Source organism: Rissa tridactyla, chromosome Z (assembly GCF_028500815.1).
Source record: "Rissa tridactyla isolate bRisTri1 chromosome Z, bRisTri1.patW.cur.20221130, whole genome shotgun sequence".
Lineage (NCBI taxonomy): Eukaryota > Metazoa > Chordata > Aves > Charadriiformes > Laridae > Rissa > Rissa tridactyla.
Window position 1 is genome coordinate 67651493 of NC_071497.1, and position 24257 is coordinate 67675749.

The 24257-nt window shown below is 39.5% G+C and overlaps 1 protein-coding gene across 6 annotated transcripts in view; it reads left to right on the forward strand.

Annotated features, from left to right (window-relative positions):
- SLC38A9 (solute carrier family 38 member 9) overlaps positions 1–24257 on the forward strand; it is a 67084-nt gene that overhangs the window by 22480 nt on the left and 20347 nt on the right. For all 6 annotated transcript variants that reach the window (XM_054185311.1, XM_054185307.1, XM_054185308.1 and 3 more), the window contains 6 exons: positions 1665–1862; positions 4632–4739; positions 8210–8316; positions 14913–15026; positions 16336–16484; positions 23088–23177. In XM_054185311.1, coding sequence (XP_054041286.1) covers positions 1665–1862; positions 4632–4739; positions 8210–8316; positions 14913–15026; positions 16336–16484; positions 23088–23177 — 766 coding nt within the window. The remainder of the gene's footprint in view (positions 1–1664; positions 1863–4631; positions 4740–8209; positions 8317–14912; positions 15027–16335; positions 16485–23087; positions 23178–24257) is intronic.

The window sequence follows — 24257 nt, forward strand, 5'->3', positions numbered from 1 at the left end:
GACTCAGGGAAGAAACTGCAGTCAATTATGAATAGAAGTCTGCTGAGAGTTCTTAAGTAGGCAGAATAATGTAGAATGAAGGCAGGAGCTATGCATTGTCAGCCTCTGGTGTTTCTGCCCATCTGTAGCAGCTGAAGATGTGCTTAGTTATGAAGCAGAACAATTTCTCTATCCTGGGTGCTTGTGGGAATGGGGAAACATTTCAGTCCCAGCTGGACAGCTGTGTGTCACACTGGCTGCAGATGTGTTTCTGGAGAACAGCTGTTGGAGTCAGGCAAAGAAGTTGAGAAATAATTCTGAAAACCAGTTCATTTGCATTTGAAGTAGTGTTGAATCCTGTTCCTCCTACAGTCCTTACCAGCAAGGCACCAATAGCTGCGGCAGTGCTCTTTCTCTTGTGTTCTCTCCTGCTTCTGCTGTTCTGTCCCATTCTTATGCAGCAGGGGGTGTATCTTGGGGACAAAGTAGACAACAATATTCCACTGCATCCTCCAGCAACTGGAAGATTTTAAAGCATCTGCTTCACAAAATAAAGGGCTGCCAGATGCTTAAATGACTCTTGGCAGGGCATTCAGGCAAGGACATCAGTAAGAACAAAAGCATTTTTCAAGGTCTGTGAAACAATCCTCTTACAAGCAATGGAGAGAAAGCAAGTGAGAAAACTGGAAGTAAAGTAACATAGTGGTCTCTCAAGAAATTTGACAGAACACTTTTTACACCTTTGCATTTGTAATAGAACAAGTGTGCAGCCAATGTGGGAGGGAGGCTCTAAAGTATTGTGGGAATGCAAAAATTGAAAAGACATTATGAGGACAATAAGACAGGTTCATATTTCAACACATAACTTTGTAGGCATGTGGTAGAAAGAAATGTTGATTTTAACAGAAATGAAATAAACACATTTTATCAAGGGATCTTTTTGTTTGCTTGGTTTTGTTCCAGTCAACTTGTTCAGGTGCTGCCATTGATCAGCCATGGTGTAACAGGAGTGTGACATTCCCTTTTGGCAGTGTTACGGGGGCATATCTTAAATTGCTTCTGTTGTGTTGTCTCTCAGTAATGTACTTGCACCTAGCACAGCACTACAATGATAAGGTGGTTTAGTTCAAGTGGAGGACTTTTAGACCTGACAGTTGTTATAGTAGCTTTCTTATCATCCTCATTTTGTGTTCCCAGAGCAATGTACAGTAATACAGGCTCTTCTATACCCAGATGCACATGCAGATTGGTTCATATGATCTTACTGAAGTGTGCAGGGACAGATTACAATGCCAAATAGGCAGCCAGATGCAGAGGTGTGTTGCTGTGACTTGATTCCAGCAGGTGCATGTAGGCATTGAACACACCTACTTATAGGTATGTGACCTTGAAGGCTGATCCTGTGCCACAGCTCAGGCTTAAGATGAATTAGTGTCTTTGTTGTGCTCAGCGGAAAGAACCATAGCACTTGTGAGCTTAGAGTGCAAAGTGCATAGCAGTGAAATCTTAGTGCTGAACTCCTGATAAAAAAACAAATAGAAGTTAGGAACTGAGTTGTCAAATATTGCTTTTGAGTGGTCCTATTGGCCGTAGGTAAAACTATCCAGAAATGATGGGCTCTTGGCTGTGAAGATTTTGTGCAATTAAAACCCTTTTCATCTCAGGATATTTTTCTTTTCTTCCAGTCATTTGTCCAAGTGCTGCTAGTGGTCACCCACCACAGAACAGGAGTGTGATGTTCTCTTCTGGCAACGATACCGGTTTTGAACTCTTCGAGGAGTGGTGGAACAAATCAAAAACAGTACCATTTTACCTGATTGCTGTTCTTCTACCCCTGCTAAATCTGAAATCTCCATCCTTCTTTGCAAAATTTAATGTCCTGGGTAGGTAACAAATATTATTAAAGCATTGGTTCGTTGTGGCTAGAATGTATAGAAAACAGTGAAAGCTACTTCAATGAGTAGAATCATAGAGTAGAATCATTTAGGTTGGAAAAGACCTTTAAGATCATCAAGTCGAACCATCAACCTAATTCTGACAAAAACTGTCACTAAACCGTGTCCTTAAGCACCATGTCTATGTATCTTTTAAAAACCTCCAGGAATGGTGACTCCACCACTTCCCTGGGCAGCCTGTTCCAATGTTTGATAACCCTTTCAGTGAAGACGTTTTTCCTCATATCCAATCTAAACCTCCCCTGGCACGACTTGAGGCCATTTCTTCCTGTCCTATCACTTGTTACTTGGGAGAAAAGACTGACCCCACCTCACTACAACCTCCTTTCAGGTAGCTGTAGAGAGTGATAAGGTCTCCCCTCATCCTCCTCTTCTCTAGACTGAACACCCCCAGTTCCCTCAGCTGCTCCTCATAAGACTTGTGCTCTAGACTCCTTACCAGATTTGTTGCCCTTCTCTGGACACACTCCAGCACCTCAATGTCTTTCTTGTAGTGAGGGGCCCAAAACTGAACACAGTATTCAAGGTGGGGCCTCACCAGTGCCAAGTTCAGGGGGGACAATCACTTCCCTAGTCCTGCTGGCCACACTATTTCTGATACAGGCCAGGACACTGGCACACTGCTGGCTCATGTTCAGCCGGCTGTTGACCAGCACCCCCAGGTCCTTTTCTGCCAGGCAGCTCTCCAGCCACTCTTCCAGTAGTTTCCTGTCAGCCACTATTGTGCCTCAGGGTGGTTAGTTGGTTGGTTTGTTAATGACCCACAGGATTTCTACCCTGCTCTGATTGAGTCTTACAGTTAATAGGGAGTTATTTTCTTTTCCTTTGCTCCCTTGATAATCCTGTAAAACAAGTTTCAATATATTTACAACAGATTTTCCCATATGGTGGTACACATACTACTGTGCAGCATTTGATGCATATTATCTTGGCACAAATAGGCATACCTTTCCTCATCTGCCAAACATTTCAGCACAGGTAGTTACCTCCAAAGATTAATTGCTTCTGACCTGAAGTCATTTGGTACCAATCAGTTGATTAATTAATCACAACATCAGTCAATCAGTGTAAGCTGCTGCTGTGCTTTGCCCCAGCTCCAAATATCCCAGCCTATTCTGTGCTACAAGGACAAAAATGGTGACTTTGCCTTGCTTCGGTGTCTTGAGATAGAAGACCAAGGCAGATGGGCTTGGTAAAGTGGATAAAGTGCATGGATGATGGGTGGGGTTGGTCACAGTTTATGGAGTAGGACAGGTCTGAGGGCATAGCATTGAAGGCCAGGATGAAGAGAAGGGGAAATGGAGATCACAGAATGGATTGAAAATCGTGGAGATGTATTGTAAAGGAGGTAGAGGACAGGGAATTGAGGGTCTAGTTTGTCCTCTGTTCCAGTGTGACACTTAATTAGAGCTTGGGTCTGTGGTTGTTGGAACCACTAAATGAAAATACAGCACAGGAACTTGTGTAGGTGATAGTGCTTCTGTGTAAAAAGTAAGGTTTTTATGTAGACTAGATATAACATTAGGGATAAGAAAATATTTTATTAAGTGCAATCTAGCTGTATGTTTTTAAAATAAACACATTATTGTAGGCAACTATTTTTTTATTTGAGAAGCGGAGTATTAAAATACAAAATTTCTCATAGCTTCAGTAAATTATTATTATGGAATTCAGCTGTTCAAAGTTGCCTTAATTTTTGTAAATCTTGGAAGTTGATAGGACAAGAAAAAAATGGAAGAAAACTTTAATGAATCAAGAACTTTTACGTATCTTTACACCTACAGAAACCTAAATCATTAGGAAGCTACAGAATGTTTTAGCCGTTAAGCTGATCCTTAAGTACAGAACCTTATATATTTTTAATTGCTTGGCTATGCTCTGTGCAATCAAATGATATCTTCAGTTTATTTTTTGACCTTGGAGGTACTGCTAGAATGAAATCATGTCTTATCTGAATCTGCATTTTAAACTGTAAAAATGCTGTTTCTTTGTCTTTACTTACTTATAGACGGTTCTCTGGTGACTAGCAGTATTACTGGCCATGAGGTTGCATTGCAGTAGCCTTAATTACTGCTGCACAATTTCTATCTGTAGTCCTCTAGCTGTGCAGAGTATTGCCGGATGCCTCTGAACCAATGAGATCGAATGCAAGTCCAGTATTATGATCAACGTTATCCAAGGTTATGATCAAGACAAGGTTCAAATTGGTAGTGATCAAATGCCATTATCAGCTTCTAGCTCCCAGTGTAAAGTTCACAGTTGCAGTAAACATTCATATATCTCAGTGGGCCATTTTGTTTCAAAAAGTCAGTGACGGAATGGACGTTGTAATAGCTGCAGTACTGTGGCTGAGTTTCTCTCATGTTAGATTTAAATCTTGACAGCTGAAGCTGTAACTGATCTGTTATTGCATAGAGACCTCCCTACCTGCCCAGCAACAGGGATTACAGGGTATTTCTTCCACTGTCACTAGTGCAGCGTCTGGAAAACATTCAACATACTGAAAGCTTGCATTGTGTGCAAGTGCATCATTCTTTCTGTCTGACCTATAAAAGAAATAAAGAAAAATAAAATTTAGACCTAGTCTGTACTTTTAAGAATGTATACCAACCCTGAGTGTTTGGGCTAGTTGGATGGAGCGGGAATGAAACACAGCACAAATATTATCTACTGCCTCATGGCTCTTGTCTTTTCCAGGTACAGTTTCGGTTGTCTACTTAGTTTTTCTGGTTACTGTAAAGGCTGCTCATCTGGGAATCCACTTAGAGTACAACTGGTTTACAGAGAATGACTTTTTTGTACCAGGTAAGATACATAAAATGCAGTAATGAAGCAAATATATGATGGGGTTTAAGATATTTTTTTTAAAGCAGTTCATGAATGATTTTCGTATTCCCCTTTTAACACCTCTGTGCTATGAATAAAGTGAAGAAATGCTGTCTGATGTTGCATGGGGAGGCTCAGGAAGGAAGCCTTGTGACAAAGTGACAAGGAATCCCTTTCCCTGTGATGCTCCTTAATTAGGAGACAGTATCAACACTGGGGAAGAGGAGGAGTGCCCATCAGAGGTGTCTCCAACATATATCGTGTGACAGAGAGTTTGCAGACAGACTGACTAGGAAGGGTGCTGTGAGTTCTTCACATGCTGTCTTGCTTAAATCAAATAGCTCATTGACCGTAATTTACGAGTATGATTTTCCTGTACTTCCCAATCTATGTCAGGTTTTAGTCCATAATCTTAGCTCTTCTCTTCTAAGCACCCATTAGCTCTCCAGTATGTTTATTTTCTTTTCTTGAAATTTGTTGTGGTGGCTATTTATTCTTTCTAAATTACTGTTACAAATTACTGTGTGAGATGTCACAGTCATAAACAGTGGTATGGCATGAACAGATAGTCTAAAGAGATCTGTTTCTTGTTTTAGGAGGCCTGGAATGAGAGGTCTTAGTGGTTTTTTCACCACCTTTTACAGCAGGCAGGGTGGTATGACCAGTTAGCTTCAAGGAGCTGTGTCCTGTGCTATTGAATTGTATCACTCCTACTCTTAGAAACGAGTATTTTGTCCTTCTGTAAAAGTTATTTCTTTAAGGCAGAATTCAGAGATATGCACCTTCTTAGGGTTTCCTTTGTGGGTCTGGGCATTTTTAGTTTCCCAGTCACAATAAACTCTGTACTAGCAGTTTTACACATGGGTTGCAGACAATTGTTAGGTCCAGTAATGTAGACTTAGAGAAGAAAACAAGAATAACTTAAAACATTGGGGTGGGTTTTGAATTACTGTAGCAAGCTAGAGATCAAAAAAAAAAAAAAAAAAGAAACACCAGAGTTTTCCCCTGTTCCTAATAGAATCTGATCTAATTTGTGGAATCATGGTAACTCACTGTGGCAACAAGAGTAACAACTCATTGATTAAGCTACAGATAGTCGTTAGTTGAGTAAAGTTACTGATATGAAATTCAACTGATTTAAGCATGTTCACATCACAGTTAAAGTGGTCTTGCAGCTACTTTGTCTTCTGCCACTCCCTGTGGGTTGATTCAGCTCTCTAGTTGAACTGAAATTGATCTGACACAATAATAACCAGAATAAGCAGTTTAGCTAGTGTATTCCATGTATGTTTGGCAAAGAGGTCTGCTCAAAACCCAGTATTCCCCTTCTCTGCCGCCCAGCCCCTAGCTATCATCAAATCTGTTTGTTCATTTTTCCACAACAGCTGAAGGTCATTCCTTCCTCATCTCAGCTAGGCATTCAGAACCCTATTTCAAGACCTGAATGCCAAGAAACGAGTAAAAGGCTATGTAAAACAGTTTCTTCAGCTTATTTATTCTTTGTTTCTTCAGCAATTAAAAAAAACATTGTTGTCTGGCTGAGTCTTCAAAGCCAGGCAAGTTTTGTTGAGTATGTGTGGAAGACCAAAGCAGATGCTTTGAGGATGAACTGGATTATCTCTGTAATTCCCTATGAATCCTCCTGACTACTGCACCATAAGTACAAACTTAAAGATAGATGTAGGTAGTTCTGAAACAGGGCTATCTATGCTGTTTTCCTCCATCACTGCATTTACATTTAGGCAGAATTTTGGGACTTATAAACTGCTTTTGTCTCCAGTTTAAAAATTTGGATTTCAGAGCACTGGATGATTGGCATCTGTGTTAATGACCTAATTTATTTTGTATGGCATTATTTTTATTGCTATTTGTAGGTAAAAATGATACTCAGGCATGTGCTGCTCAGACAGTAGATAGACAACGATGTTCGGTCTTGCTCTGTTGCCAGCATGGAAATGTGGTTTTAACCTGAACTGCCTCAGAAGAGAGTCTTCAAGTGCTCACATGCCTCATATCTACAGACTCTTCCTCAGAGGGCAGGAGAAAATTTGCCCAAACTATGGTTCACTAACAAACCCATGTAAACTAGAAACCAGCCTAAGTCTAAGAAATCAGGTTTTAGGCATCTTGAACAGATCTTGAAGCCCAAGATCTATTAAGTGGTCCTAGTCTAAAACGAGTTATAGGATGATATGTGTGTCGCGGGTCACTAAGAAGTGGAGCAACCAGTAGTTTGATTATTTTAGCAATGCTGATAGGAGATAAACAAAACATGTAGCAAATGCATACAAATCCAGCTACTAATGATTGTTGTAGTGATGGGCAAAACACAGAAAGAGATTCAGAATCTGTCAGTTTGCTTTTTATTATTGAGATTAAAGTAGTGGATGGAAGACAAGCCCAGAAGTCGCTTGCACTCTCAGTTCTGTCAGTAGCACATCATGCTAGTTAGGTATTGAAGATACAGTGAATCCAGCCCTAGGGAAGGCATGTCCTCTCAACCTGGATGAGCTCTTCATTAATTGCCTGGGGTATGTTTACCTTGATGACTTCATAGCACTTTAGAGAAATCTTGTTTAAATATATTTGCGTGGAGCTCTCTGTGGTTTGATCTGTAAGGGTTTGTGAGCCTCTGATGAGTGTTTTGCTATATTGCTGGATGCTTTCCAGAAGCTGAGCTAGCTCAGGGATTTGCAATTGCTGTTAACACTCTGAAAAGTACATCTATCCTTCTCTAATACCAACAAAGGTGATGCTTTAATGATGTTATACATTGATGAATTCCTAGACCAGTTGTGGCACTTCCAGAAACACAATCTTGTGAACATAATCCTTCAAGTATTAAAAGAAGCAGAGCAATGCTATTCCCATGGAAACAAAAAAATAAACAATTTTTTCATAGGTGTTGTAAGTTGTATGATAAGACAAGCAGTTGCTCTGCCTTTCTTTATGCCCTGGTTTGTAAGCAGAACCTCTTAAACATCTACAGATGTCATTTTTCCTTTGATAGCGTATGTGACTTCTTAATAACAAAAGATGCTCACAGAGCAAATTATTCCTTCCCCCCATCCCCCTGTTCAGGGACCAATAGATGTACAGCCTCATTGCAATCAATTCCTGCCTCAAAAATGCTCTTCAGTTAAACTGTTGAAAAGAAGAAAAACTTGTATGTGTAAATCCTAGATTACCCTAATAGTCTTTGATGGTTGAGGTCTCTCGAGAAACTTGACTGGAGGGTGTGTTATATAGCAACCACTGTCTTCATGCATTTTGCACTTCCTGATTAAATACCTGCATTGGCTATGGTCAAAGGTAAGGTAGATTGTCTCATTTCAACATGGAGGTTCATGTTTCTGCCAGGAAACTCCACAGCATTGTATGTCCTCTGCATTTTGGCCTTATCTGTTTCAAAGAAGTAAGTTATTAACACTTTTTTTTCCGTCCCTTAGAGTTTAGAATTCTGTTCCCTCAGCTCACAGGGGTTCTTACACTTGCCTTCTTCATCCACAATTGTGTCATCACGCTTCTTCAAAATAACAGGAATCAAGAAAACAATGTAAGTAATTTCACAATACTGTGCTGATTTGTATCTGCATTACCAGGCGACACTAATATTTTCCTGTCTGCTTCTCTTGAAATCAATCCAGGGACTGTAATAGCTTCAGAAAATGCAGCTCGCTCTTGTGATCTGATAAGAAACCAGTTATACATACTTTTCACTGGCTACCAACAAGTAACAGATTCATTGCAGATTTATTCAAATGAAAGCTTTGAGGAGCGTCCCAGACTTATTTGTGATCAGGCTGGTATTAAATGGCCAAATTACACACAAGAGGCAGAAGGCTTGACAATGTTGTAAGACTCTAGAAAAAATGACCCATTTTAGAATTAAAAATGCTGGAGAATATTCAGTACAGGACTGATTTTAGCAGAGTCCTGAATAATAGTGTTGGGGTCTAGATAACATCTTTTCTCAGAGTTGCTTCAGTAGTTTTATGTCACAATCGAAGTCAAGGTTCATAGAGAAAGCTGACTGTATTTAGGAAATCCTCATAGTTGAAGCCTGGATTGGGAACCTTTGTGATATGTAGTCTTCAGACTGGTCCTTTGCCCTTGAAAAAGTTATGTACTGCTCATCCAGATGGAACTGTATTATTTTTTAATAACTTCCCATTATAAAATACAAAATGGAGTAAACATGATACAGAGTTATGAGTCCTAGAGTATATCTTTACTGTAATTATTTTGATTATTTAATTTTTTCCTCCCTACTTTCCAGGATTCTTGTCCAGCTTTATTAAAATTTTAGCTGTAAGGTAACTACAGTAACATAGAAAGATTTTTAAATATTAGCAGTATGAAAAATTGGTATGGAATCATAGAATCTCAGAATGGTTGAGGTTGGAAGGGACCTCTGGATATCTGTCATCTTGTCCATCCTCCCTCCTCAAACAGGGCCACCTAGACCTGTTTCCCTACACAACACATCAGATAAAAGATATCTGATTTGATTATTCAGAGGTAACGTGCAGATTATGTGCCAATGCAGTGAGACAACCTTTTGCTCTAGTAATCTGCATAGTTACATTTTTGTCCCTGTGAACGAAGGCCAGCTTGCAAGTGACCACCTCTGCAAAGGAGTCATCAGTTCTGCTCCAGGAAAGCTTCTTGGGGTTTATGGGCATTTCTGAAAATAGTTTAGCAACTAAAGAGGGGGTTAGTGGAGCTCTGGAGAAAGAAAACTAAGAAAGTTTCTTCTCAGTTGTCTCAGGAAGATCTTACTACGTGGAAAAGGTCAAGATTTCTCTTTCTTTAGCTGTGGCTTTCAAATTCTAAAGGGACGGTCACTACAGCAATCAGGTCTGTATGCAAAGGAGGCCTAATGCCTCCAGGGCACCTTCAAGACTTTTCCTGTGGATTTTCCCCTTCATTTACATCAGAGCAAGCAATCAGCTGCAAAGAGCAGCACCTGGAATCTTCTCCAGCTTGCTTTTCCTGTGTTAAGGAGGAAGAAACTGCTGCCTGCATTTGAGTCAGCTTTTCTCAATGCCCTCCCTGGAGCTTAGGTTGGGTTTCCAAGTCAGCCCTAGCATGGATCCCAAGCCCACCACAAGACTCTTGGATTCTGGAAGAGTGTTCAAATTGCACAGAAAGAGCACCTTTATGTATAGCAGGAAAGGTTTGTAATGGGAAACCAAATCAGTGCGCAGTTCTTCTAGAAGTTTTACTTGGCTAGAGATTTCGTTCCCTATTTGTAGCTGTACAGGAGCCTTTCACCTAGGTCTCAAAGTGCTTTCCAAATGCTAACGAAGCACGGATGCTTTTGAAGAGCTAACAGTTTTGTGATTATTTCACTAAGCTGCTGGACTAAGTGGGAGGTTTACATGCATATAGGGGTCTCAACCTGTCATTAGTCACGGTGTTGAGGGTATTTTTGCCTATGTATTTACATCAACAAGATGCTTTCTTGTATCAGTATCTCGACACCGGTATAAGGACAGTCGAATGGAGACTTCGCTGTGATCGACCCATTAACATGTCACTTCCATCAGAGTTCTGTGAAAAGGCACAGAACGTGGCAATCTGGAAAAGTACTGTTTTAGTCCTGAACAAAACTTGCTGAAACTAGTGGTCATAAGAACAACTTTTTGAGGGGATGGAAAAAAGTAAGAGAAACAATAACATTCCTTTTATGGAGTCAGAAATCTAAAACAATAGCAGCTTCTATTCCGGTCACAGGCGTGTATCACTGCACAAAGCTAAAACACACATGGGGAGAAGATTCCTCTGGCTGCTATTGCAGGACAGTGGTGTGGGTGTGAGAAGAGCAGTGCACTGAAGTAAGCCAAATGTCAGCAGCACAGCCTGGAGAAGTACTGGGAGCAGAGTTCTTAGTCTGCAGCTCAAAGTTGAGCTCCCTGTTCCCATCTGCCGCTGCTGCCCCCTTGTATTTATCAGTGTAAGTTTTGTGCACTGCACAATCAACCGCTTTGGAAACTTGATGGCATAGAAAACTAACCTAGCCACCAAAACGCAATTAGTTGGGTTTTTTGTTTGGGGCTTTTTCTGATTCACGTCTGTGATCTGGTTCCCTGAGCAAGTGTACAGATGCTGCAGAAGCCCAGAGCATGATCTACAGGCATGAATACACTAGTGCTCTCTCCTAATATTTGTGGACCTACCTGGGGGAAAGGCTGGGAGTGGGGAGATGGTTTTTGTGCAGGTGATAGCTGCAGAAGGCATGGAACTGTGGATGGTTCTTAATTTCTGCAGTATTGAAACACTGTTTATTCCCTGTAAACAGAGTGAGCTTCCATCGATGCTGTCCTATCATTTCTCTTTCCAGCCAAAATTATGCACAACATTATGCATCTTGGTGAAGTACTTTTTAGTCACCCTGTTAAGTGTTAGCATATGCCCTTGATGCTTGAACAGGTGAAGTCTGTTTTTATTCAGAGATCAGAGTCCTGTTGAGGTATTACAGAGGCAGCATCTCTCTTTTGAGAAGTGACCAATCTGCAATGAGGTGATCAGAAGGTACTTCTTCTGATGTGGTAATAAGCACTGATACAGGCTTCTCCATCCAAGAAACTACTCTACAAACTAGCTTTCAATATGGTACTGAGGAAAAAATGAACTATTTTCTCCATGGCATGCAAGAGGGAAAACAAGGCCTGAAAGTTGCCTGTTCTTTCCAGCATCACGTAGGAAATACCTGTAGAGCCACAGAGCCTTCACTGTGCTGTATCCAGTCCTGTGCTGCCAGTCCAGCCTGCACCTGGGTACTAGTCTATGGGTGGGGTATAACGTCTTACACTTTCAGCGTTTTCTTTGTTAGCTCCACCTGATTTATCAGACTCATCTTTTTTGTTAGGAGGCTGGTCTCTGCCTTCGTTCTGCTGCTGGTGCCAGCCTTAGTCACCCGATTTTCTGTTCTTCTAGAGGCACATTTAATACTCTGTTCTGTGCATCTGACCAGAAAAGCTCCTGGTCATCAGTAACTGCAGCTAACATATGTTCTCCAGGTTCCACCTCAAAATCTGCCTGTAATTTCAGGTGTACTTGACAAAGGCTTGGCAGGTGGCAAGCTGTGATCCTTATGGACTGTGACCTGCATGTTAGCTTTGGTGCTTCCCTTCCAGTCTGATCCCCCAAATACTTCCTTATTTCAGCCATTTTTTCTACGCTTTATTTGTAGATTATAAACTCTAGGTATGAGGACTGATGTATCCTTTATGCCTAGGTAGCTTCCACCACAGTGATGTCCATTCTGAATATAAATGTCTTAATATAAAATTTAAAATAGACAAATGCGATTATTGCTCTGTTACTTAAAATGAATCCTTTTATCTCGCTCCCTGCGTCCTTTGGTTTTATCTGGAATTATGCTGTGTAAACAGTATTTATAGTAAAGGTCTTTAGAGTGTGAACCTAAGTCTCCTGAAGAATAATGAATGAAGAGTTCCTGTTATATACACAAACACATGCTCTTGTACAAAGATAACCGTCTTACATGCAGAAGCAGATGTTTGCAAGAGAGCTGACAGATGTTTGAGAAAAAATAAATTCAAGTTTTTGTGTTGTCTTTATTTCTTGCTCTTACAGAAATCAAAATCTGGGTATTCTTTGTATGATGACAGCACCTAAGAAAAGGGTCTATTGCTATAAAAATACATTATCAAAATTATCTCAGCACTCAGTTTCAGAGCAGAGTAAAGCATACACCCTTAAGAACTGTAGGAACATGAGCTGGTTAGTATAATCAGAGGTAATACCACACCAACTATCTGCCCTTAATTCAGTGAAGTCCAAAGGAAGCAGGAAGAATTTTGTTTCAGAGTGCTTGCCCTCAAAGCTGCAAGTATTTGTCACAGCAAAAAATAGTTTTACAGTTAGTTCTAGTTCTTACACGTAGGCTGAGTACAAATAACAACTGTGAGTTACTGTGCTGTCTTTATGCTGAGGAATACACCTAAAATACCAAATTTTAAGCAAGTGAAAAAGTTTTGTCAGATGATATGCCTTAAGAAGGTCTTGGGTGTATTTTGAAAAATTGTACAAGTCCTGTCTTCAAGAGATTAGAGTCTGTGTCTCTCTGCAAAACCACCTTACCCTGATTAGTCTCTGGATCCTGCAATTAATGGAAGTTACTCATAAATACCTGTAAGAAATCTGGATGCCCAGATTTAGTATTCCTAAAATCACTTTATAGGGTGGGCACTAGCGCTTTTGAAGATGTAGCTGTTATATAAAAACCTGTAGAGCTTCTCATGTCACTGAGGAGAAATTCTGGGAGCAATTTAAAGAAAATGCTATTGCTCAACCGCTGATGGAGGTTTGTTGTCCTTACTCAGTGACCAGTGCAGTGAGGGCAAGACTAGAGAAGCATCGTCCAGCTGCAGGTAACGGGTCAGCAGGAGGAAGAGGCTGCAGCTGGAAATGTGCGGCTGCCCTGAGGTACACGTTAACAGCACCTTGTGGTCTGATGAGAAATATCATTGGCCTCTTGCAGGCTGATGGGAAAAAGCCATCAAAAGCACTGGTAAAATGAGCAGGAGATTCCCGTTCCCTCACTAAAAACTGTCTTCCTTCTCAACTTTTCTTGAAACTCATAATCTAGCATTTTATACTTCCCTCAGGGACTGCCTTGCCCTCGGAAGACCCCCAAAAGGCATAGGACATGCTTCTTTTGTCAAGGAGATAGTGTGAAGAAACACTTAGGGAAACATTTCCATGCATGTGAGCGAGCTTTGCCCGCGCTCAGTGAGCTGGCTGCAGGCCATGCAGTCCTAACGATTTGGTGCTGTGCCTGAGCTAATAAGACTTGCTTCTCAGTCATAGGAAAATAGGGTAATGTATTGAAGCATTACTAGTAATCCTTTTAGAAGCTGATTATTAGCAGCAGCTGAACAAATGGCTTGCAAGAGGGTAATGAATGTTTTGTAGTGTAGCATAAGCTTACACAGAATATAGTTAATAACTAGAAACAAATGGTCTGACACCTTATTTCCAAAAAAAACAATTGATGTAGAAGAATAGATCACTAAATCCATTGCTGTGAGATCATTCTAATTTCATAAAGTACTTGAGTAGATTTGCTGCTTATTTTCCAATACTAAATGTTGCTAAAAACTTCTAATTATTTTTGTGTAGTTGACAATCTTTATACATTAGATACTTTATAAATATAGTCAACATTTTCAGAAGTGAATATTGAAATTAAGGTTTAAATCCATATTTAGGTATATGTACTATAGTTAAATAAGGATTTATGACCCTAGCTTCCACACTCTCTCCTAAAAGTCTTTGACATATTTAGTGCATTTGCCTGGGCTGTTTATAGAAATTCAGTAATAAAGCAGATGATAGGCAATTGTAAATGAAAGAGTCATTATAAAATACAATGCTGAAGCTAAAGGACATATATACTTCTGTGCCTACCTATGCCTTTCTGTTTTATTTGTGTTGTATTCGTATTTTTTATTTAATGGTGTATTGGCTATGCCTACCGTTATCGTGCCATTCATACAGAAGCCAGATGTATTAGTTTCTGGTTTGGAGCCAGTGTGTGTGTGTATCATTCTTTTAGGTTTCAAAGCAGCTTCGTAAAAAATGTCCTATACATTATATCTGCAGTTGGGTAGGCTGATGTCTTTAATTGCAAGATTTTAGTCCTGACAAGAAATTTAACATACAGCATTGCTGAGCTTTCTGACTTCAACAGTTGTCTATGTGTCCCAAGGCTCTCAGTAGGAATAGGTGAATGTAAGAAAGCAGAAGGGGTTTCTTGTGGTTTTTTTTTCTTTTAATAGCTAGTGTACGTTTCTGTGTGCAGCAGTAACACGCTACATCTATTGGCACATCTGTTTCTTGATGCCTTTTCTGTATGTGGATAGATACTTAATACTTGTTTAGCTTCACTTTGAGGTATCTTCTTGCAGCTTTCTAATCTGATCCAGGACCAGATTTGAAGTCCTCATTCAAGTAATAGAAAGTAGAAGTAAAAATATAAACGTAATAATAATAAATATAGAACAGTAATAAATATAAAAATAGTAGTAATAAATGCAATAGGGATTCTCTCATGAGGTTTTTACTTTGCCTGTTTTGGTGTGTCACTGGTGGCCAAAATAAGATTTTGTTTTTCCACAGGTGAGAGACCTCTCTATTGCATACTTCCTGGTGGGATTAACGTATCTGTATGTTGGAGTGATAATTTTTGCATCTTTTCCTTCTCCACCACTATCCAAAGAATGCATTGAACAGGTGAGATATTTTACAGTGGTATATATTTGTCCTTGATCTTTTAGTAAATATGTATTAATAAAAATTAGAACTGCTGCTGCTTCTTGTTTCATGACTCACCCTGGCAGATGCACCTGTCCTTGACTCTGGGCAGTTGGCTAATGCTTCACGGGCACTACCACCAGCAGATGAGTAATGCTTGTGTTATCTCATTTATATTCATGTCTGGTTGCCAGTAGTTCTGTAATAAACAAACGTTTAATAAAGACTCTGTGGATACGATGAAGGAAGGACCAAAGTCAACAAGGGAATACTTGAAGCTTTAATTTCTTTAGTTTCTTTAGTCCTGAAAAGTTCATGTTTAGTTGTGTGTGCAGTGACCGATCCCACTCATTGGGACTGGTTCCAGGTACTCCAGAAAAAAAAAATTGAATGCGAATGCAAGCTCATTTAGATAGGAGTCCTTGCTATGGGTAGGTTTGGAGGCTAACACTATGGTGAGCCTTGCCAGCAGAGTTCTTCAGATAATAGTACCACATGAAACACCCTGAGAAGGCTATTAAATGCTTATCTGCTTATGGGCAAGGCTGATTCCCACACCCTAAATTACTTCAAAGATAGGAGTTATCAATTGGTGATCCATTTTATGCCATGTGTTCTATGTCTCTTGCATAATATTTAGCAGTAAAGCAGCATTTAAAGGCTTCCCCTGACTGTAGGTTAGTTAGAACTGGTACCACTATTTAACCATGAAACGATTTTTTGAAATAACTTTGTGGGGTGAAATACACAGTTAAATAATGTATGTCAAGTTATTTTCTTCCCATTTATTTTCTGTAGTTATTCTAAGTACTTATGAAGCCATTTGTATATTTCCATGATACTTAAGTCTTATACTACTTTTTCAGATGTTCCCACTTGTAGTATACGATCCCTTCCTCATTTGTGTATGATCCAGTTTTACTGATTAAATAACTGTTTTTAATACCTAGATATGATATGACAGGTAATAGGAGCATATGAATCCATCTGCCTAAAAAATTGTGTGGCCCTTCCACAGCCTTGATTATTTGAGGATGTTCAGAACACTAGAAGTTAATTCCATCTTTAATACTAACATACATCAGCCCTGTAATATTTAAAAATCGGTTGGTATTTGGTGGCAAGGCAATTGTAGAAGAGGGAGAGCGTATTTCATGTTGTGAAGTTCATTTAGCAATTGTACTTGCTTAGCTTTTATCCCTTTCTTTTTTGCATACAACTATTAAAAATCAGCATATACATATAATCAAGCCACCATTGGTAAGTGTAATATTATTCCTATGTTTAGAATTTTCTAGATAACTTTCCCAGCGATGACATCATGTCATTTGTTGCAAGAATATTCCTGCTCTTCCAGATGATGACTGTGTACCCACTGTTGGGCTACCTGGCACGAGTACAGCTGTTAAGACAGTTTTTTGGAAATGCTTACCCAAGGTAAGGAGCCTGCTCCTTGACAGGAGCTTGGCACCCTTTGCTTAACTGGCCTTCTGTTGTCAGAAATTTGGCTGAGCTTTTGGGGATTTCCTTTGCTGCATTAGGTGCATTTCAAAAGCCAATTTCACAATGGTTGTAGAGTCAGGGGGTGAATAAGCATGTGAAATACACTTGCCTGCAGATCAGGACTGCTAGAGCTTGGCAGAGCAGAAGGCGGGCGTTTCTTTTGTTCTAGCCCTTCATTTTGTCAATAAACAGAGGAATTTTGTCAACACAGTTCCTTTGTGTTATGCATTTATATGACAAAAGAAAAGTTGTACAGGAAAAAATATTTGTTCAGAAATATTTCATCAAGCAGTCTTTAAGCTGTGAAGGGCGTACACTCTGGATATTGATCTTTCAGGGTGACATATCTGTTTTGATTGTGCACAATTAGTAATCATCCATCTGTTTTTAAACATAGCTAAGTGAGTTGTTAGTTGTGTTATCTAGGCTGCTTCTATGCTTATAAAAATAGCATTTTCACATGCTAATTTCAGAGATGAGCCACACCCCTGCATTTGTACACTGTCTGAACTCCAGGGAAGAGCCGATCCAGATTTCAATTTTAGTTTGGGGTTTTTTTTTTTTAAGATAAAACCTAGGACATTTCTATTTAGAGTGTTGTCTGGATTTGTCGCAGCAGAGAAGCTGGCATTTATCTTTGAGTTTCTTATTTTATATTGTGAATTACTGTTGATGAAGGAAAGGAAAAAATATCCCAGGAAGAAATGTGTATTTCCTCTGTGGCACGAGCAGTAGCATACAGGTCTGGGAAGACGTTGTTCCAAGTTTCAGGTTTCTTCTGGGTCCCAAAATAGGTATGAGAAGGTCTAGAAATTGGATGCCTAAAATTAGGCAGTGAAATAAGCGCCTGCTTTTTTTGGTGCTAAATTGTACGCCATTCAACGTTGAGGAGATTTTTAAGAACTGCTGCAAGTTACTATTGGAAACAAGGCCATTGATTTAAGTGCTAAACATGGATTTCACAGCCACTGGAAAATAGCCACGTCCTTTATATTGTGTGGATGTGCCTCTTCCCATCTCCTCCCTCCTGTTACTCCCTGACCAGAATGGTTTTCATTTCCCTCATGCCCTCTACTAGAACCTACAGCTTCATACAAGTCTCTTCTCAGGTTAATTCCAGCTTGCTGTTTTAAGCCTTCATGGTATGACGAATGTGATGATGCAAATACTTGCTTGGTTCTTGTCGCCAGGATGTCCTGTGGGTAGCTTCACTCACTTTTTTTTCCCCCAAGACTCCTTATAGGGAGGTATTTAAAGTTTCTGAGAAGTCAAAAATGGTTTCTAGGAAGCCACTCAAATTGCTCCAACCTATAGTGATAAGGTAGTCCTTTCTGGCTGGCTGCGTCTCCCTCTCTAGTATCCCAGGTATCTCAAATATAGCAGAAAAATCACTCAGCTAACCTCCAGGCTCTGGCTTCTGTGCATTTACAACCAGGAAGGTCAACCCTTGATTTTTCTATGCAGCGGGGACTAACTGAAGACTCCTAGCAAGCACAGGACCTGTCTCTGGGAGGACAGTAAACATTTACTACTTGGTTGTGAAATATATATTTGATGACTGGTTCTCACCTGTAGCTAAAGCTGATGATGGTCTTTTAGCAGCACTGTGCCTATATCACCTTTCTAGGAAAAATTTCAGTGTTCTGAGTTTTTTCCCAGAACTGCTTTTGTATGGGAGCGTTTTACAAATATAAAGAAGTAGCTCTTACTGACACAAACTGATGTCTCACTGGGGAGCTTGATCCACACTGAAGAACCTACCTGGAAATATCAAGTTCCATGGCTTTTGTGTAGGAGAATGAGCACTCTACTAGTGCTTGTGTATGTTTGGCTTCTTTTATCAAAATCTTTAATGTGCAGGGCTAACCGTTCTCAGGCAAAGACTCGAGATGTGTGCATAAGGTGTATATATGGAGGGGAATATTCCAGTCACTTGGCTGGAGAAAATTTCAGCGTAAGCAAAAGGATGAAGCAGGAAAAAAAGGGCAGAACAGAAAGTGGAATTCTGTGCTGTTCCTCTAGAAGAATTTAAAAAAAAAAAAACAACAAACAAACCCAAAACAAACCCACAGTTTAAAATCTTGTATTTTTGTGACTGATTCAGTATGCTTACACGATTTTCCTGCCTTTTCCTATTTTTATTTTCAGGTTGTGGAAGTGGGGTTTAGGGGAGTGCACTGATGGTATATCCGTCCGTTTATAGAGCACGTTGGGTAGTGTGCTCAATTCATGCTGATTGAGGATCTCTCTTGGCGACCTAGCCTTGTTTAACCCTGTCAGTCATTGTGCTGAATCGTGTGTATTTCCTAGGTGCATCCTTCCTATATTAAATTTCCTTTGCAGCTGAGAGAATAAGTTTACCTTCTGTCTGTAATTGTCCAATTACTTCTTTTTTTACAAAAAAAACCCATCCACCTCTTCCTTTGGTCTAAGCACCCACTGTAAATTTTCCTACCTTCATTTTTAAGCCCTGGGTTGTTCCATATGGATGTGCTGCAGGTTTCACATGAACTGGAAGCTCCTTGATATTAAAGCTAGGCTTCTTCATATGAGCAATTGATTGCAGATGTGGATACCTGCTGCTGCTATGTGTGCTAGTGTGCAGACTACAACATAGAAAGTGATGTACTGGGATGAAACCCAAGGAACTGTTCATTCTCTTCTCCCTGGTGTTGTAAAGAAAGGCCAAAATGTCGTGTATTGGGAAATTAACTTTCTTTTCTAAAGTGAGATGTGTTTGCAATGGCATCGTTTAAAGGGTGACTTAGGGCCAGAGGCATGTGGTTTATCTGCTGTTTCTTACGTGACTCTGGATCTTCTTATGTGTACAGAAAGCTGATTTTGTTATTGTTGCTGGCTCTTGGCTACAGTGATATTTGTGACAGAGAATTCCCTTGATTAATTAGATGCCACGCATTAAATGCTTTGTACAGTCATCTGATCAGTTTTTAAAACTTCTTAACATCTTTCCTGTTCTGAGAGGTTAAATAAGCTGATGGACAGAAATCACTTGGCTTTCCTCACAGATTGTCCTCCCTTTACTCCATGGTAGCCCAGCAGACCTGCCAGTTCTCCCACAGATGTGTGTCTTCTGATGCAATGAAATACATTTCTGCTGTTTGCATGCATGTTTAGTTATCCGCTCTTCACCTAACCTCTGTCTTGCTTCTTAACTGCTGTGATTCATGGTCTTTTGACCAATGTCAGTTGAGTGAGATTTCCAGGAAAAAAACTACATGTTTAGATACAGTAACTTTCAAAAGTTCTTACTTAGATGGTTTGCTTTTTTTCCTCGCTTTCCTCTTTTCCTTATTGTATGTGTCCACCCTGTGACTCCAGGCTGAGTCCAGCACTTCTAATTTCCTTGCACCTGACCAGAGGGGATTTAAAATCTGTCTTTAAATGTCCCCTGCCCTAGGGTTTGGTTTCATAGTTTTCAATGTGATTCTTACTTTGAGGATGCTGAAGTTAATTAGATATATGTGGTCACTGTCATTCAGTGGCTTAACTGTAACTGCTGCTTCCACAGAAGAGGTGGTAGACCAAGCCCTCTAGCACTCTTCTGCCACACCAGGTTGTTTCTCAACTCTGTCAGTCTGAAAGATTAACCTTGCAATTGGGGGGAAAAAGTAAAACTTAGGGGAAAGCTTGATTGTATTTTTTTTCACCTCTCTCTACTATTGTTTTTGTGGGACTGAGGGACTTTTTGCAGGTGAGCAATAGAAAAGAGCTAGAGTCTTCATCTGCCCAACCGAGAATGTTGAGTCTGAGAACAGAACATAAAGGCGGGAGAGCCACGTGCCGCGGGTGTGCCTCTTTTGCGTGTTCCAGCCTCCTCGAGGCAATCCAGCCTGTGCCTGGGAGCAGCATCCCTCATCAGGCTGCGCAGGTGGACAGTCCAGCCCTGCCATGGGCCACCCAACTCCGCTGCCATTGACCACGAGGAGGAAAGTTACGTTGCTTAGAAAACAGCCGTGTGCCAGCAGGGTGGTTAGGTAAAAAGGGGCCAAATCTTTTCTGATCTCTAACATCACATAAACACTTTTCTTCCATTAGTCATAATAAGCAGAAATGGTACAGTTACACCCCTCAAAAATACTGTTTTTCTGACTGCCCTTTTGCAATGTGCGGTGACCATTAATTGTACCGTTGGCCAGCGTCAGGCTAACACTGAGCAATTTGGAACTTGTTAAAGTATCACGGGCTGTGTGAAATGCTTGTCTCTTCTGGAGCACACCTGCATGAAATTTACAGTCTTATGAAAAATAATGTCTCAAGTAATACAGCAACTAGCAGCCCTAGATATTAGATTCATCTTTATTCAGAAGGGTAGTTCTTTTCTAAATGATAACGCCATGAAGAATGAGGCTTTTTCTTTTTTTTGTAGCTGAGATGCACTATAAATATCTGCCTAGGTAAGAGAAAGGTTTTGCAGGTTAAACACCTGTGATCCACTAACATGGTTATAACTCAAAGGCAGAAGAAGGAGCAGTGATGTTCCAGGAGAGAAGTACAGTTAACCTTTTGTCCTGAAACAGATGGATTTAAATCCTTTTCAGACTTTTTGATTTTGTATTGTTCTTGAGGATCCTGCTTAATTGTAACAATTGAAACTGCAAAGCACTACTCCGCAAGTAATGAATTGTTTTGGAGGCTCCAGCATTTTGAGACCATTGTTTTCAATTGAGCCAAAACACATTCCCGCCCCCCCAACCCCAGATCAAGAAGTTGAAAAATGCTTCATTTCACAGCAAACGCACACACGCACCACTTTGCTTTTGAAGTTACAAGAAGCCAGCATTTACTTTTTAAAAAGCAACAACTTTGAACTACCAAATCACTTATTCTATTTTAAAGCATGCCAGAATGAAGTACTTCAGAGTTTTTTCAGGTTTTCTACAAAAATATTCTGAACTGACCCAAATTTGCAAAATATTTTTGAATTACTAAACCTGTACTCTTTTTAATCCCTCTCAAAAATTAATCTCTGCAAAAATAGAATGAAGAAGTGCCGTTATTTTCTGTCTTCATAAAACTTTGGCTTCAATTATGCTGTCTGACAGAAAGATTCACAGTCTGAGAGAGGAAGTAATTTTTAATGGCAAACACTTTTTTGTGAACAGTTTAGTCAATTTGCTTTCCTTAGCAATATTAGAGAAGCAGTAAACATTTTGTCCTTCTTTCCCTAATAATTCTGATTCTTGGGATTTTATTTTTTATTCTGGGGTTTTTACCAGGTTTATATCCAGTTATGGTTTTGTTAAAGTTTCAGCTGCTGTATTCGCACTGTTATCTTCGGTCCCTGAGGTACATCTCTTGCACCACTGTTAAAAAGTCGTGTACAAAACTAAAGGTATTATTTCTGTCTTTTTGACATCAATTTTTAAGAGCAAACGTTAGAAATAGTCCAGATCCTAAATTATTCCTTTGTGTTTAAATTACCTTCATTCCCCTAAGCTTTAATAAGACTACTCTATGTCTCTACTCTTTCTTCCGAACTTGGAAACTGGCAGCCAGCCTTTTAGCCATGGAAGTGGTCGCTTCTTGTTAGTTAGTGACATCCTCCATAATGCAGATGCTTTCTACAGTTGAGAAAAAGTAGCATTGGCTTACTGATTTTGATTATTTTAAGAAATCAGATCCTCCAGAAGAATAAACAAAATCTGTAAGTGTATGCAGGTTTCCTCTGTGTGAATTTACTTCCCTTCACAGAAACAGCTGTGTGACCAAAATGTCACAGTTTTTTATTATATTTCCTGACTTTACCTTATGTTAAAATATGCCAACATTTTATATTCTCTAAAGAAAAGTGATACTCTCCTGAGTCCCAGCTCTGTGCATAACTACATGAGTTTGTCTGATGCATTAAAAGCTGCTTTTGCAGAACAGAAAATCACATTTTTTTTTCATCTTAACGCTAAAAGGAAAGCAACAGGAAATTATTTGTAAAAACGAATTCAACACAGAATTCCAGCATAAACAGTGTGCAGGTCATACATTAAATGACATCCAACATTCTATATGTTTGTTCTCTATCAAAATGCATTGAAGTTCAAGTTTTAAAGTGTTGTTTGTCCCCTAGTATTCTATGTAATGTTTTCCTCTCGATGCATCTTTTAATTTCTTCTGGTTTCCATTAGTTCACTTTGAGCAATTCAGATCATTCTCTGAACAAGCTAATTCTTTCTTGTGGGAATTAAGTTATACCGTATTGTTTCTTTGGTATTTGAATATCCATCTGAAATACTTGAGTGCTGAGTACCATGTATGGCGTTTTTCAGAAGAACTGCCAAATTACACATACTTACTCCTTACGAATATTTTGAGTCAAAACACTAGGTATTTAGGAGTTTGGCACTCTGAATATTCAGTAGATGTTATGTTTGCTGTGAAATTAATTAGCTTTAACAGAGCAAGTCATGCAAGTGGAAACACCATCCATGTACCAGTTAAATGTTAGTGTAAATGAAGGATAATGGTGGTATTTTGTAATAAATACGGCATAGATTTTAACACTCTTTCCTCACTTTCCTGTAGCGTTTTCCACGTGCTGGTCCTGAACGTAGCAATTGTTGGAGCTGGAGTGGCAATGGCGAGATTTTATCCGAATATAGGAGGTATCATAAGGTGAGTGTTGGTTGCACAGTGAACGTGCCTGTGGTGTTGCTGCATGTTTGCCTCTTCACGCTGAAAAGGAACAGTGTGAGTGCAGGTAATTGTATCTTTCTATTTTGTGAGGCTTACACCTTTTTAAGTTGTAAACAATGATTTAGAAGTATAACCAATCAGCTCTGTTAAAGTTCTGACAAGCAGCTATATGTAATTGTGCCTCTGAGGTGACTGGGATGATTCCCCGAGTTTCACTGGAGCTGTATCTGAGGCCCTTGTAACTACACACGTGAAAGAATATGGTGTCATTAGAAAAGTTGCTCTGTTATTGTGTGGCTTCTCCCAAGTTTTTGGTTTGTGTTAAGACTATTTCAAGCTGTTCTGAAAGTCCATAATAAAAATCCAAGAAAGCAAGTTACTTCAAAGGGAAAAGTGACATAAAAGTTGTACTTTTAAATTATATCTGAAACTTACCATGTTAATAAACACCTATGATTTCTCTAATTGAGAAAGATTAGAGGAAATAATCTGATGAGTTTTATTTTCTACATTTGACACCCCCATATGTGTGATTGTTGTCATTCATTCCTAGTTTGCATCTTTCCTACAGCAACCAGGAGAGGGAGGTGTTTAAAAATATAGAAATTTGCAATTTTAAAACCAGAATGACAGGCTTGGGTCTGACTAGAGTAGCAAAATAACTTACTTTTGCTCAGTGACTGATCTTTGAGGTTTTTTCCATTTCCTTTTTTTTTCTACCTCTCCTTTTAGTGAAAGTGATATACGTGGTCTGGTTATTAATTCCAAATAAATATAATGCAGTAGATTTCTGTGTTTGCAAACTGATCCTGACCTCTGCTAATGTGTGCGTACTGTGCATAGTAATGAAGCATTTTGAGCAGTAAATTTCCAGCTGATAAATCGTATATACAGTCTAACTTAAGTATTTGCTTGTTTTGTGTTGCAGATGGTTACTCTGTATTATGAAGCTTCCTCTGTTTAAACCGAATGTCCAAATATTTGGAATAAAATATGGTTTTAGTTAATAATGCACATTTGGCTGCAGTATAGCTTAGTAGGTTTTGGTAAGCAAGGGAG